This window comes from Malaclemys terrapin, chromosome 1, assembly GCF_027887155.1.
Source record: "Malaclemys terrapin pileata isolate rMalTer1 chromosome 1, rMalTer1.hap1, whole genome shotgun sequence".
Classification (NCBI taxonomy): Eukaryota; Metazoa; Chordata; order Testudines; family Emydidae; genus Malaclemys; species Malaclemys terrapin.
The window spans coordinates 143,579,939-143,596,624 of record NC_071505.1 but is presented as its reverse complement, the minus strand read 5'-3'; the positions used below and the strand labels follow the sequence as shown (position 1 = coordinate 143,596,624).

At 44.4% G+C, this 16,686-nt stretch overlaps 2 protein-coding genes across 5 annotated transcripts in view; one reads left to right on the top strand and one right to left on the bottom strand.

The window, feature by feature from the left end:
- Nucleotides 1-1,542, bottom strand: part of KPNA1 (karyopherin subunit alpha 1) — a 144,841-nt gene extending 143,299 nt beyond the window's left edge. Inside the window, exon 1 of the mRNA XM_054042296.1 lies at nt 1,317-1,542. The gene's annotated coding sequence lies outside the window, so the exon portion shown is untranslated. The remainder of the gene's footprint in view (nt 1-1,316) is intronic.
- Nucleotides 1,543-11,701: 10,159 nt separating this feature from the next.
- FBXO40 (F-box protein 40) overlaps nt 11,702-16,686 on the top strand; it is a 40,262-nt gene continuing 35,277 nt past the window's right edge. For 3 of the 4 annotated variants that reach the window (XM_054042229.1, XM_054042219.1, XM_054042244.1), the window contains exon 1: nt 11,702-11,816. In XM_054042229.1, coding sequence (XP_053898204.1) covers nt 11,808-11,816 — 9 coding nt within the window. In that variant the 5' untranslated portion in view covers nt 11,702-11,807. Of the gene's footprint in view, nt 11,817-12,519; nt 12,573-16,686 lie in introns of those variants that run through there. The other variant, XM_054042236.1, reaches the window with a different exon arrangement.

Below are 16,686 nucleotides of genomic sequence, written 5' to 3'. Positions count from 1 at the left end.
CGATTAACAACAATGACCAAAGCAAGAGAAGGGCTGCTCATTATGAAAGTTGCCAGGAAACTGAAGTTTTAGCAAAGAAAGTAAGGGAGACTATTGACCCCAATCCTCCTGTACTAGCTGTGAAATCTGCAGAATATTGAGCCAAATATTTCCATTCTATGGCATACGCTTACCTTTCATCTTAGAGTTCCTAAATTCATTCAATGCCTTATTGGTTGTGCTTAAAATTCTCCATGCAACCTTGTGTTTCTCTATGGTGATCTCTGAAACTCACAATCAAAGTTAACTTTGAAATGTGAATTATGAATGTGGTGGGCTCCTTTGCTAGGTGTTTGATCCTTCAAACAACCCTAATGTGAGACAGTTATGGCAGCTATTTTTCCTTATCAATCTAGAAAGTAGAGTTTGAACATGTCACCAGATATATGGACCAAAACATTTTTTTTTACATATTCTATTTCAAAAAAAGTTGCAAATTTTAAGCTGAAAAAACATTTAGTCAATTTCCTTCACCAAAATAATTCAGCTTTTCAAAGTTAAACTAAACAATTTTAAAGTGAAAAACTGAAGTTTTGGAATTAAATGGCAGCAAGCAATTGAAACCCATCCTTCAGTATCCAATCCTATGGTAAAAAAAAAAAATCTAATGGCTTGTAACTGAAAAGTAGTTAAAGCAACCTTCTTCAAATTTAGCAAAAGTCTTCTCAAACTTAAATATAAATCTGGCAATGTTATATCCTTAACAGTTTCCCAAGCCAAAATTATGTGGCAGCTAAACACGAAGTTTACCATAGAATATTGCTGCAACCTCAACTATTGTCTCCCCCACTTATTATGGCACCACACACACATCCCACCTGACACAACCATTACTAGTGCACGCTGTACCTGAAAGGGGCGTAAGTTAAGCACTGACAGCCTACCCAGTCTTTAGCGGCTGATTCCCACGGGGCCATCACAGCAGGTCCCCGTTACAAATGAGGTGGAGTCATTCCCCTTATCACACCCCCAGCCCATAGCGTGCTGGGGGTAAAGTGGTTCCCATCCTATGCAGGGTTTACAGTTTGGTGCAAAGGCTCTTAGCTCCCCCCCTACCCAAATCCTTCCAGCGCCCCTGCCCCCACCTGCCCCCGGCATCCCAGCCCCGCCGCCCCGAGTACAGGCCCCGCTCCCTGGCTCTTCCCTGCCTCACCCAACGGCTGCCCCGCCCCGGGATCCCCTCACGCGCCCGTCACCCCCCGTTCCAGCCCCGCCAGTGGGTCGCAGCCACGGTGCCCGGTCCCCCCTCCGGGGCAACGCCCTCCCCGCTCAATTACCTTCTACCCGGCCCAGCCCGCGGTCTCTCCTCTCGGGCCCGAGGCGCGCGGGCGCCCCTCCCTCCCGCCTGCCCCGAGCTGGCCGCAGCAGCGTTCACTGCGCTTGGGCGCGGCTGTCCTCTCCTTCCTACGCGTAGTTTCCGGCCCCGCCGCACGGCCCCCTGGGAGATAGAGTCCTTCCAGGTGGGGAGTCCCCAGGCCGCCCGGGGCGGAGCTCGTGTACCAACCAACCCCACCCGGCGACAGCCGCATGAGGCAGCCGCACGGAATGTCCAGGCCGAGAGGACTAGCTTCCCAGAATGCATCGCGCCGCTTCTGTGCGGCCACGCGCCAGCCGCGGGAACCGTCGCTGGGGGTCGGAGTAGCGGCGCGCTGGGAATCGGCCGCGTCAACACACACACACACACTGAAATGATTAGGGGGCTGGAGCACATGACATATGAGGAGAGGCTGAGGGAACTGGGATTGTTTAGTCTGCAGAAGAGAAGAGTGAGGGGGGGATTTGATAGCAGCCTTCAACTGCCTGAAGGGGAGTTCCAAAGAGGCTGGATCGAGACTGTTCTCAATGGTAGCGGATGACAGAACAAGGCACAATGATCTCAAGTTGCAGTGGGGGAGGTTTAGGTTGGATATTAGGAAAAAACTTTTTCATTAGGAGGGTGGTGCAGCACTGGAATGGGTTACCTAGGGAGGTGGTGGAATCTCCTTCCTTAGAGGTTTTTAAGGCCCGGCTTGACAAAGCCCTGGCTGGGATGATTTAGTTGGGATTGGTCCTGCTTTGAGCTCAGAAAAATGTTTGAGATTTTGAAAAATTGTACTAGTCGGAACTGAGACTATAGTTAAAATCTCAAAAAATTCCACAAACTAACAATCCAAAAACTTTTTTGATTCCAGTTGATTTAAATATTTTGTTTGGATTTTGACTTTATATCATTTTTAATTTTTTTATTATAATTAGCTTAAATTTCTAAACAAAAAGTTGTTTCAAACCAAAAATGAGTGATCTGGAGACTAGTGGGCTGCCTGGTCTGCAGGAAACACAGCGGCCTCTGGTGGTTATGAACTACAATTGCAGGTCATTTCCTCAGTCCTGCTGATCACCTGACGTTAAGGTCTGCAGAAATGCATGAGGGGTAGCTTGCATGCACTATAGCAAACCCCAGCATTCAAAAATCATGACTCAAGCCCTCAAAAAAAATCATGATATTGCCTTAAAATTAGATTTAAAAATGAAATGTTGGCATTTCTTTAGTTGCCTTCTAATGTTGGCATGCTTCGGATTCGCATGGTCAATCTACAATCATAAGGGGCTAGAAACTTTTTTTTAAAAAATAAGTAAAGTTGAGAATCTCAGGAAATAACTCATGTCCTATGGTGTTCAGTTATTATCACACAGCACTTAAGGTGCATGCAAGAACATTTTTTTATTCTGAGTCAGATTCCAGCTGGCTGTGTATAGCAACAAGAGCTTCATAGCACCTTGCCCAGACTCCCTGTCTGGAAAGCTCAGCCCTTAAAGCCACAGTCTTCCCTTCCAACACAAAATTTAATAAAAAAAATTAATATAACACACACAAATACTTATTATCAACCTAATAGCTAAGCTTATTAAAAATAATCAATTTGTTTTTGAGGTGCCTTGCACTATCATTTGGATCTGTGGGGCTCCTCAGGAGCATCAGCACTACTGCTGTCAGGAGGTGGCAAATCTACTTGTTCTGGTTATTCCATGTCCTGGGACTCAGTTATCTCAATGTGATGCAATTGTTGCTTGTCTGAGACTGTCTCCAGCAAAACAGCTGACTTGGTGCCCCACAGCTCCCTCCATTCTGGGATTTGTCACCTGTTCCTCCTTTGCATGTGTCAATCTGGGAATGGTAACCTCTAATGACCACAGGGCTATCTTTTCTAATACTACTGCTGTTTGTTTCCCATCATAGATACACACAGCATTGTTTTCATGAAGTAGTGGCAGCGTGCAGGATACCAAATCATATTATTATTTTATTTTATTGCCTTGTCTGTCCCTTTATACATCTGCAAGTCCCCAGTGACTGTTACATCAGTTTCTAACAGTGCTGGTATTCTTATTTTCAGTAGTCTGTTGAAGAAAATGTCAACAGGTGCACCAATGATGTATTGGTAACCCATTCTGTAATTCTGCTGTGCTAAATACAGATCAGAGTCTAACTCTGCAACCTATTTTAGTAGATACTTCATTATTTTCACACAGTTTTCCATCAGCTGCTTAGATTGGGGATAATGGAGATTAACAATTACATGCCTAAACCTGTACGTCATTGTAAAATGCTTTAATTCATGCCCACTAAATTGTGGCCTATTGTCACACATTGCTATGTCAGGTATGCTATGTGTAGCAAAAATAGATTAGCTGTAGTATCTTCTGATAAGGCTATTTTAGGGAAGTGAGAATAATAGTTTAGGACAAATACATAATCAGTCAATATAAACCAATCTATGCCTACTTTGCTACAGGGGCTAATTTTTTCTCTGCCACCAACATGGGCTGTTTTGCTCAATTTGGCCCGTATGTTTGGCATATGCAACAAGCCTTAATAGCTTCCTGAATGTCACTGTTCATTTGAGGCAAGTGTAATATGTCTCTGGCCCGTCTCTGAGATTTTTCAGTCTCTAAATAACCTTTGTACGTTGTTACCATACTTTTCTGTAACACCTTTGGATTTTTCTGCAACTGCATTTTTACTTTATATTTTCTATATTTTAGTTATAATGCCTAAATACCTTTGTGAATATAGCCCTCAATGCCTGTGGTCAGCTACAAAGAAGAAATAAAGCAGTAAAAATACTTTTACTTCTGGCACTATGTTCTGCAAACAAGAAATGATTTGCCATGAACAATAACAAGAAATGTTATTAGTTCTACCAAACCCAAGAACAATACTGAATCTTCATGAGTGTTGTCTACTGGTTCCATATCTGTCAACTAACTACTTACAACATTATAGTGGAGTGGTAACACCAAAGCCATAGTTAAGGAATTGTGTATAACAGAGGATAAGAATGGAAATATCTGCTAAATCTTTTACTTTAGAGAAAAATAAAAAAAAAGTGTACGGGTGCTTCTGCTGTTTTGCAATAGGTTTTCCCAAATGAATCTGCATCACAAAATTAATTAAATGGCAAAAACTTCATTAATACAGAGTTAAGAGTGCCTGATGATAGCTTGTACCCTTTCAGAATGTTGAGTTCAGCAAAATTCAAACTCCTGAAAACTAGGAAAGGCACAGTTAAGGTAAGGCCCATGCCTTAACTCTACCCTTTTTTGAGCGATGCCCCATAACGCACATACTCATACTCTGCCTTTTCACTGTAATGTACAGGCGGTACCTGTACTTGCACTATGCTCAAACACTTAGGCTTGGTCTATACATAAAAGTTAGGTTGGCATAGCTATGTCAGTCAGGTGTCTGGTTTTTTCACAAACCATACGCCATGCAGCGATCCAAATTTCAAGGCAATTTGAACAGTATGGATTTTAAAGCACTTACAGGAGTTGTCCTTTAAACAGAAAGTGCTTCTCAACCTTAATTATGTCCCCTATACAACATTTTTTTCAAAGACTGTACGCTACTTGCACTTTACGAAAAAGAACTTGTAAGACTATATAATAGTGTCATCTGGTGGCTCCTGGCATAACAGTACTGGAAACCAATTTACAATCTTAACTCTCCTAGCCACTGGTAGACTTGCCAAATGTCACTCATTTCATGTTACCTTCATGCATGCAGGCCATCCCTTATACATTCCAGCAGACCACACTGAATACGTTCAACTGGACTGCAGAAACAGCTTGCAGGTGCAGTTCATGGCCACTAGCAGGGCCAACGAGAGGGGGGGAATCCGTTACAAATTACTGGGGGCCCGGCGGTCCAGAAGGGAGCCCGGGGCCCGGCTTCCCCCCCACACCCGTCGTCGGCCCTGTTTAGCCGGTCCACCCTTGCTGGGGGGCCCGAAAAAAAATTTCACCGGGGCCCGAACCCGCTCTCGGCAGCCCTGGCCACCAGAAGCCCCTGTGGTGCCTGCTGAGTAGATGGACAAGTGGCCTCTGTTTCATTGCTTCCCCTGCTGGAAAAGCAAGCAGTGGAGACATTAGACAGAAAGCGGGGGGAGGGGGACTTAGTACTGGCCCAAGGCTTTCTCCTAATTCCTAATTGCTCATCACCCCACTCAACTGCCTCCATCTTTTCCAAAACACCCCCTCAATCTCCCACAAAGTCATCCCCATCTTTCTCTTGGACACTCCCACAAAATCAACTTCCATTACCTTTTGTCCAACTTCCCGCAGCCACCTCCACCCATTTAGTCCTTCCAGTAGCTCCCCAGCCACACCTATCTATCATCCAGATACTCCCAGAAACAAAGCTTCCCCTCTTTGACAGCCCAGCACACACTAACTCCCCAGACACTCGTTAGCATCCACCCACTCCCACAGCTACTAAGGTTTGTGCAGCTCCAGGTCTTACTCTTGTTGCTGCCTAGGACAAGGTGTATGGACCTTAGGCTGAAGTTTGTGGCCATATGCAAATTATTTGCAAACATATGCATTATTTCCTGCACTTATTTACATATTCACAAATAATGGCACATGGAGCTGCACAAAATTAATCAGCTGTGCAATGGTGATCTGTAACATGGTGTGTGTGCAAAAACTGTCATATCATATATGATATATATATCCATAACATATCCATACCTGGAAGATCTAACTGTATGAATAAGTAAAATATACTATACAGAACAGAGAACACAGAAATTCAAGATACAGAATCTGATTCTGCAGTGTTTACTCAGGCAAACTAAGACTGGGGAGTTTTGCCTGAGTGAAACCTACAAAGATCTGACCCATGGACAGTACAGTTAAAATGCCTTACAGTTTTGTGCAGTTTCATGTGACACTTATGAACTTTTGAGAGCAGTTGCCCGGTTCTTGTTTCTTTATTCTTTTTGCAGTCCTGGACACAACAAGAAGTTGTATTGATCATACAAAACCCAGAAATAACACTGCATCTTCATGAGCATCATCTATTGGCACCTATCTATTAACTATTTGTTTTGCTAAGCCAGTTTTAATCGTAACACTTGTTTTTTGAGAATAGGTATATAAGCCTTCTTTGCCTGGATTTTAACAGAATGTTTCTGGCTTACCACCAACCTGGCATTTCCCTTCTAGGAATGGGAAGGATCTCTTCAGTGCAGAGATAAGACTAGTCTGCAGTGGATCAGACACAAACACTCACTATTAGGCCTTGTCTACACTACTCAGTTTTGTCCACAAAAGTCAGATTTCCTCAAAAAACAGTGGAGGTGTACACACTGCAATGCTCCTTCTGCTGACAAAACTCTCCAGCTTTCCCAACAAAATAAAACCACCTTGACAAGAGTCATAAAGCTTTTTCTGGCAAAGTAGTAGAGTAGATGCTATGCTTGGTTATATTGCTGTAAATGGCCTCCAGGAGCTGTCCCACAATGCCCATCCTGACCACTCTGGTCAGCAATTAAAACTCCGCTGCCCTGCACCCAGGTACACAGGCATCTGTCCCTCCCCCTTTAAAGGCCCAGGAATTTTTGAATTTCCACTTCCTGTTTGCTTGGCATGGACAACTTATCAGGAAGCAGTGCTGCTCCTGGAAGTATTGATGTTATATGCTGCTACATTATGGCTGGCTCATCATATGGCCATCTGTATTGTGCACTAGCTCCAGTTTCTGAATAGTCTCTTTGCAACCCTCTGTAGTGCTCATTATACCAGTCTTGTCTCAAGGTGGTAAAGAAGTGAGTGATTATAGCAAGGTCTGTAACAGAAACAAAATCTCACTCTAACTAGATCCAGATTCTTGGAAAAGACCTGTTTAGCTACAGCTGTTAGTTAAAATTCCAAAAGCAGCTCTGAATCATACAGTTCCAAAAGTGAATTTGGGGTACAAATGGTGGATGGTCTCATCCAGGGGTACTATACTCATCTTTCAACTGCTGTCCCCAACCCACCATCATTGCTTCAATATTCTTTTAATTAATACTCATCAAGCTTGCCTTCCTCTGTTCTGTCTTCATAAAGACACTGAGTTTATTCATTTCATTGCACCAATAAACTAGGCAAATACAACTTAGATGAGGCTACTATAAGGTGGGTGCATAACTGGCTGGATAACCGTACTCAGAGAGTAGTTATTAATGGTTCCCAATCCTGCTGGAAAGGTATAACAAGTGGGGTACCGCAGGGCTCTGTTCAATATCTTCATCAACGACTTAGATATTGGCATAGAAAGTATGCTTATTAAGTTTGCAGATGATATCAAACTGGGAGGGATTGCAGGTGCTTTGGAGGATAGAGTCATAATTCAAAATGATCTGGACAAATTGGAGAGAGTCCAGAGAAGAGCAACAAGGATGATTAAAGGTCTAGAGAACATGACCTATGAAGGAAGGCTGAAAGAATTGGGTTTGTTTAGTTTGGAAAAGAGAAGACTGAGAGGGGACATTATAGCAGTTTTCAGGTATCTAAAAGGGTGTCATAAGGAGGAGGGAGAAAACTTGTTCATCTTAGCCTCTAAGGATAGAACAAGAAGCAATGGGCTTAAACTGCAACAAGGGAGGTTTAGGTTGGACGTTAGGAAAAAGTTCCTAACTGTCAGGTGGTTAAACACTGGAATAAATTGGCTAGGGAGATTGTGGAATCTCCATCTCTTGAGATATTTAAGAGTAGGTTAGATAAATATCTATCAGGGATGGTCTAGACAATATTTGGTCCTGCCATGAGGGCAGGGGACTGGACTCGATGACCTCTCGAGGTCCCTTCCAGTCCTAGTATCTATGACAGCTCACATCACATCTTCCCAGCTGACCATGGCAGCTCCATGCACCAAATGCTCTCCCACTTGCAGCACACCTGAGTTTTTGGATCTGCTGGCACTGCGGGAGAGGGGGCTGTGCAATCCGAGCTCCACTCCAGCCATAGGAACTTCAGTACCCATGGTCAGATTTCTCATGGCATGTTGGATAAAGGCTATGAACAGGATAAAGGAGCTGAGGCAGGTACCAGAAGGCAAAGGAGGCAAACCGTTGCTTTGGTGTTGCACTGAAGACCTGCCACTTCTATAAAGAGCTGGACACCATCCTCGACAGCAATACCACCTCTACCTTTGCTCTGTATATTCTAGAAGTGGGTGAAGGGATAGAAATGTACAAGACTAACTGTGTTTGTGTGTGCTTCACATTCCCCTGTACAGCTAAACAGTGTGGCAGAACAGTGTGTTGATGCACACTGAGATTTAACAGGAATCCTCCAGAGACATCTCTAGGAAACTTTCCTGGAGGTATTCACCAATCCTCTGCTGAAGGTTCCTTGGCAGAGCTGCTTTGTTCCTTCACCCATTGTAGGAAACTTTCCTGTGCCAATTGGCAATCACTTATGCAAGGACTGAAGCGGCACACAGGTGAGCAGCATAGGGACCAGGTCAGAAGCTGCATTCATGCAGGAGATGCACCCTTGCATCCTTGCTTGCCCTCAGGAGTGAGATATCAGCTTCAATGACCCCCCACCTGTGGAAAATGGTGGCAGAATTTATATTATTGTCCTTAGTCGCCTTCACTGATCCCCTTAAAAAAACCACTAGACACCTTGTCCCATCTTGAGCACACAACCTTCCTCCCCCCATGGGCCACTCCCCACATTTAGGGTGTTCGCCAAGATGTGTGCTTGCCAAAGGACAGTGAGAAAGTGATTCATATGTCAAAAAAGGTGTATTTTACTTTAATGATTCAATGCTGTGTGTGAACTAACAATCATGCTTTTGTTTATTGTTTCCTGCACTTCTGCAGATGTGGTCTTTGGGGGAACCCCCTAAACACTGGCGGAGCACCTCAGCCAGATAAGGAAGAGACCAAGGTGGAGCAAAAAGAACATGTTTCAAGAGGTGTTCCAATCCTCAGAGGCTGAAAAAAGAGAACACGGAGTGGAGAGAGACCTTGAAGGAAAAATTTAAAATAGACAGGCAGGACAGAAAGGAGAGCAAGGAGTGCATTGTAAAGCAGTTGTTCTCAACCAGGGGTCTGCAGCCTCCCGGGGGGGGGCATAAGCAGGGCCGGCATTAGAGTTGCTGGGGCCCAGGACAGAAAGACAAAGCCTCACTGCATAGGCTGAAGTCCAGGGTCCCAAGCCCCGCTACCCAGGGCTGAAGCCAAAGCCTGAGCAACTTAGCTTCTCGGAGCCCCCTGGGCTGAAAGATCTGAAAGATAACCAACTTTTATTTGTGTCCTAGAAATGGTGGTTGCTGCTGGTAGTAATACATAGTGTCAATTTGATCATTTGCTGACCACAAATCCCAGTCAGGAATAATCACAATTTTCATGCAAGGCGGCAAGTTAACAAAGCATGGCACATTCCTGGTGCTCATTGTCAAAATGTTGCCACAAAGCTTCCTTGATTCAAATAGCCCCCCATTGTGCCCCTTTAATAGCCCTGGTATCTGGCTGCTCAAAATCTGCTGCCAGGCAATCCACCTCCATGCTCCAACCCGGGGGAAACTTTTCACCCTGAGCCTCACAAATATTATGGAGTGCAGAGCAGGCTGCTATGACCATGGGAATATTTTCCTCATTTAGATTTAGATGTTTTTCATCTGCCAAAAGCACAATCTACAGTCATTCTGCACCTGCTCAGCCTATTGTTGAAGTGCTCCTTACTTCTGTCCAGGTTTTCCATGTAAGGCTTCATGAGCCATGGGAGTAAGGGGTACACTGGGTCTCCCAGGATCACTATGAGGATTTCAACATTCCCCATTGGAATCTTATGGTCTGGAAAGGAAGTCCCTGCTTGCAGCTTTCTGTACAGCCCAGTGTTCCTGAAAATGAGTGTCATATGCTCCTTCCTGGACCACTCTGCGTTGATGTCAGTGAAACACCCACAGTGATCCAGAAGCGCCTGCAATACCATGGAGAAGTACCCCTTTCTAATGATGTACTCTGCTGCAAGATGGTCCAGGGTCAAAACTGGAATATCCGTGTCATCTATCGCCCCTCTGTAGTTAGGGAATCCCATTGCCACAAAGTCATCCACTATTTCACGCACATTGACAAGAGTCACAGTTCTTCATAGCAGGATGCAATTAATGCCCCTGCACACTTGTGATAACGCAGCCCCAACGGTGGACTTCTGGACTCCAAACTGATTTGTGACTGACCGGTAGCAGTCTTGAGTCACCACATTCCACACAGCGATCACCATGCACTTCTCCACTGAGAGGGCAGCTCTCATTTTGGTGTCCTTGCACCACCATGCTGGGGTAAGCTCTGCACACAGTTCCAGGAAGGTGGCTTTCCCCATCTGAAAGTTCTGTAGCCACTGCTTGTCATCCCAGACCTGCACAACAATGTGATCCCACCACTCAGTGCTTGTTTCCTGAGCCCAGAACTGACACTCCACCATGTTCAGTTGCTCTGTGAATGCCAGAAGTAATCTGGAGTTGTTTCTTTCCATGACACACAGCAGAGCAGGCAACTCTGATTCTTGTTCAGATTGGGAGTTCATGATATACTGCATGACCATAATGTGTTCATAACAGTGACCACAACAATAGAGAGCCGTGTGGGATCCATCCTTTCAGACAGAAATGGCTTCTGAAAAATGCCATGAAACACAGCCAGAAGCCCATGGAATGATGGGATGGAAAAAACTACATCATGGGACATTGATCCTGCACCCATGATGCACTGCCATCCACTCCGCCTTCCCACAACTCCTAGCGGCAGAAGGTGGCAAGTAGCACTCTGGGATAGCTACCCACAATGCACTGCACTCACTGTTGATGCTAGAGCCTAACTGTGGATGTGCTCTGCTGACAGAAGGATCGTTGTGTGAACATGCACAAGGGATGTAATTATACCGGTTTTTGATTGTAGGCGTAACTTGCATCGACAAAACGTGTAATCTAGACAAGCCCTTAGTGTCTATTACTGGAGTTCACGGCAATAGGATCAGAGGATATAGTGATAACTAGGCCAGTAAAAGGCACAGTATGATATGGGCAATAAGAAATCAAGTTCTAAAGGTGAAGGAGTAAGGATCTTCATTGGAGAATTCCAGGAAACATGAAAAAGTTACAGTACAGTACTTTAGGAAACTCTGAGAAATGTTATTGTCCATTTCTCTAAGCACCCAGTACCAAAGAAATGAGTCAGCTCTTCTCCTGTTTTTTTTACTAAATATCACTCCAGCAATGACACTGTTAATAAATACAGTGGAAGGACAGCGCTGTAAGCTGAGCCATGTGGTCACGTTGCTCAGTGTGCTAGTTTTATTTTTAACATCCAAAATCACTTGATATACCTTTCAACTTGGGCTTGCTCTTTCGCTCCCCATTCTCACCGTCTACTTATCCCTAATCACCTTACTTCAGCCCAGCTGAGAAAAACCAAGAGAACAAGTGTCTTGGATACAATCACAGCGACTGTATGATCAAGGTAAGGCTTTACAAATAGGAAACAGTCTTGTTTTTTTTATTAATCAAAGCTTATGCTAATACTATACAGCCAAGCCTAAAACAAGGTTGAAACCTACAAAACAATCTCAGTGGCTAGAGTAAAAAAAAAAAAACAAAAAAAAACCTTGCAGCCAAATTTTTCAAAAGTGTTCACTCATGCTAGGTGGCCCTGCTTTTGGATTCTTAATGTGAGGTACCTTGGCCTAGATCCACAAAGACTTAGGCACTGCAAAGCTCAGTGGTGCAGTGCCTAATTTTTAGGTAACTTGCTGGCCAGTGGTCTTCTCACTCTGCATGAGGGGTGCAGACTCCCTACACAGTGTATGAGAAGAGTTATGTGCTTAAGAATGGGGTTCACAGCAGCCAGCAAGGTGAGTGGATAGCTACCTCAGACAGCCAGTAGAAAATGCTGAGGAGAGGGGTTAGGCCTAACCAGTGTTAGATACAACATAGGCAGTGGTGAGCTGGAGCCGGTTCCCACTGAACCGGTTGTTAAAATTAGACACTGGTATAGAACCGGCTGTTAAGTGGCGGGCGGGTGGGCAAACAACTCTGGTCCGCAGGCGGACCGTCCTGTCCCCCACCTGAGCTCCCAGGAGTCCCAGCTGGGGAGGCCGAGGCTCCCCTGGCCCCTCCCCTGTTTCCCCCGCCCCCTGCAGAGCCGCAGCATGCAGAGCCGCCAGCAGCTGGGCAGCTCAGCTCCCGAGTCCTGCCTCTTTGAGCAGCTGCTGGCAAGGTAAGGGTGGGGCTGCGAGCTCCAGGGCCGCCCGGAGGGGGTGGGGCAAGTGGGGCAATTTGCCCCGGGCCCTGTAGGGGCCCCCGGCCCCACAAGGATGTCTCTAGGATTGAGCTCCTCCCGCTGAGAGCTGGCGGGCCAAACGGCAGTTGCTCAGCAACCCTCCAACGTTTTGTCGGGTGTAAGAAAAACATCCACAGCTATCTCACAATTATTGTGGGGGATGGAGGAAGAAAGCTAGGGGGGACAGAGAGGCAGCCTAAAGAGCCAAATATGCTTGTAAGCTTTCTAATTAAATAGTGTCACTTCCCTCCATTGGTTACTTGGGAAGTAGGCAGCCGTTGGGAGAAAGTTGTATATTTTTGCAATTTAAAACAATATAATTTCCATTATAAGGACAATGTTTTAGAATTGTTGGTCGTGAGTATTTTAATAATTATATGTTACAAGGAAAACTGTGGTCAGTGCTTTACTAAAAAATAATAGGGCACTTGCTTTTTTCTATCCCGGTGGCTGTTACCCTGTACTACAGTCCTGTATTACTAGTGTTTCTATTTCATAAACTAACAACACTATTCAGAAGAAGGGCGGAGGGGGACTGTCCCTCCCCTATCCTGCAGCTGCAGCCCTGTTTCACCTACTTAGAAAAAGCTCTAGAAGAACTTACATCAAAACCTAAACTCAGTGTGAACGTGTAGAGTTTTGTTTCGTCCAGTGGGCCATTTTAAAACATAAATTATAAGATTATTTTTCTCCTTTGTATCAATCACTGAACTATTCTTCACCGATACCTGATATACTTAACAATAAAAAAAACCATTTTTACATGTTTGACTCCCAATAATGACTCAATGCATTGCCATTTCTTATGGAGAAAGGTACAAAAAATACACACTGTGGAACATCCCTTAAATCAGAACTTTTTAAAGGGAACTGGTTGTTAAGATTTTGGCAGCTCATCACTGAACATAGCTTTTTGGGTGCCTATCTCTGCTCAGGATTCACAGCCATGGAGATAGGCACCTAAGCCAGATCATCTCTTTCTCAAGAATAAACAGAGAGAGACCTCCATGCTATCGTAGCCAATAGCCTGGTGGTTAGAGTACTCACCTGGGATGCAGGAAACCTGTTTTCATATACTTGCTTTACCTGATTTGGAGCAGAGACTTGAACTTGGGTCTCCTATATCCCCAGTGAGTGCCCTAGCCACCAGGTTATTCTCAATTTCTCCTGTTCAAGCTGCTCCACTTTGTATAAATAATTAAATAATTCATTGGTGCAGGGACTTAAGTCTCCCATGGCCCAGCTGAGTGCCTTAGCCACCCGGCTATCGAGTCAGTCTCTTTCTTTTTATCTTTGGCCCAAGTAATATTTAACTGTTTAACACAAAGTGGAACATTTGAAACAGGGGAGAGAGACCTACCCCCAGAATACCCAGTAGCCTGGTGTCTGGGGGCACTCACCTGGTTGGTGGGAGACCCATTAAGTCTCTGCTCCAAACCAGGCAGAGTAGGGATTTGAAAACAGGTCTCCCATGTCCTGGGTGAGCGCTGTAAGCCTGAGCTTTTGGGTATTCTGGGACACACACATTTTTTGCCAGTATTCCTGCTCTGGCTGCCTTAAGCCATCTTTAGTGTGGGGCCTGAACCAGTAAGCATGTTCCGAGAACCACCTGTGGAAATGTAGGCACCTAGGGGACTATACCACAGAAATAGTGACACCTAGGGAAGTTAGGTGCCTCCAAGTTTAGGTGGCAGCTGAGCAGGGGGGTTAAGGATCTCAGTGGTGCCTAAATGTTGGGTTTAGGCATCCCTTTGTGAATCTAGCCCCTTGTGCTTGATTTCTTATCACCTCTGAAAATCAGGTATAAGATGTCTCAAGTTGGATTCTACATTACAGAGACACCCTGCATCAGTGAACACTTCTGAAAATATTGGTCTTAAACTTTATTGGTTTTTTTTCTCATGATCTGTACAAAATTTGAATATTTTTAAAGGATCAGAACAATTGCACCATTTCTTGAACAGTGCTGGATAGGTGATGTGTGTATGGCAAAACACTTTTCCTTTCTAAAGGGTCAGATTCTGAATTCAATTACCTTGATGTAAATTGAGATTAGCTCAGTTTAAATCAGTAGAGTTACAACACTAATTGAGATTAAAAAAATCCTCAAACCCTCTCTAAACTGGAATTTTCATATGAGGTTGCAGAAACAGACAGGTGAAGGGCCCTTTGGAGTGTCTAAGAGTGGACCAGTACCCCATTGTGCTATGCTCTGTTCATACAGAACAAAAAGACAGACCCTGTCCCAAAGCACTTAAAGTCTAAGACAAGAGAAAACAGATGGATACTGACTGATGGTGGAGTACAAAGAAACAATGAGACAATAGTATTTAAATAGACCAGGCAGACATAGGATGGAAGAAGGGTATAACACACAAGCAGAGTGAGCAATGTGATGGCAGCAAAAATCATGTAACTTCCATGATTTTTTAGGGAGATGGGGTGATTTTACTTAGGAAGGCATCAGCTGAAAGGAAAGGGAGGGAAAGATGTGGAGTGAAGCTGAGGTGAACAGACCCCAGGGGAGGGTTGGAGCAAACAGCCAATCAGCACAGGACAGAGAAAGTCAGAACATTCTGCAGTTTTGACTGGAATGTCCAGGGGACCAAAAGTCTCTGCTTTGGTTGACTCCTCTTTGCAGCTCACATGGTGCTGGGGAAGGGAGGAACTGCTTGGGTCCTAGTGCCCCCACAGTGGAAAGGAAGGTCTACCCTGCACACTTCTGAATCTAGGAGGGTGTTTTGGGGATGGATGGCACTGGCTGGGCCCATTTTACCCCTTCCTCACAGAGCAGCAATCCCGGCTTTGGCTGCTTCTAGTCCCATCAGGTAGAGACTCTGGCTGGCTCCTTTGTAGGAGTAGCTTTGTGGTGCCCTGGAGCAAGCTGTTCACATGATTTATCCATTTTAGTTATTTTTGTTTGGGAAACATTTCTAAATCCATAATGCAAAGCCTCACATTTTTAGCCCAATTTAGATTCTAAAAGTAACATAATAAATATAGGCAAAGCCAGTAGCACCACCTATAGTTAGGGTTGGTTAAGAGTGCATTTTCAATTAATAATTTTGCCAAACTTTAACTGTTTGGATCAAACTTTTCCATGCTGGTATCTGGCTTAGACTAAGGGTTTTTTTTGTTTTGTTTTGTTTTGTTTTTTTGTTTCAGTCAAAACCAGTCAGCCCCTTCCCTAGAAAGAAGGTTAAAAAAATCTTGGTAATATTCTTGTTAGATTCATATAAATGTAAAAAAAAAATTCTTATTGCTGTTTTATTGAGAAGCTCAAGCCCCTGAATGCTGTAGAACAGGAATTTTAAATTTGACAGAGGGGGGTCACCCTGGTATCAGAGGTGTCCCTTCTGTCATCCCTATATAATCTGCCAAAATTTGATCAAGTTATAAGCCTCTGGAAAAAAAAGCAGTTTGCACACATTGGGGGCATGTCCACACTAGAAACGCTACAGTGGCACAGATGCAGTGCGGCAGCTGTGTTACTGTAGTGTAGACACGTACTATAGAGACAGAAGGGTGTCTTCCATTGCTAGAGCAAATCCACCTGTCCAAGAGGCAGTAGGTCAACAGAACAATTCTTCGATAAATCTAGCAGTGTCTACACTGGAAATTAAGTTGGTTTAACTACGTAGCACAGAACAAATTTTTTCACAGTCCTGAGTAATGTAGTTAAGTCAACCTAACTTTGTAATGTAGACCAGGCCTCAGGGGTTTATTAGAGTTTGGGAGCATTATTTGCCAAAGATTCTATCTACACTGAGCATGCTTTATCCCCACAAAGCTCCTAATGTGCCACACATGTGGTAGTCCCACACAGCAACTGAGCATGTTGTATCCTATGGATTACTGGGGCTGACCAGGACTTTTTCTGCAACTGTCCTTGCAGGCTGGGGCGGGGGCTATTGTGGTGCCAGACAAGTAGTAAAGACCTCTATACCTTTCATCACTATATACATTTTGACAGGTTCGCTTTTTGGGTTATGTCTCACCCTCTGGTCTCATTTTTGGACATGTACACATTTGATGCAGTGGCCATTTTGAA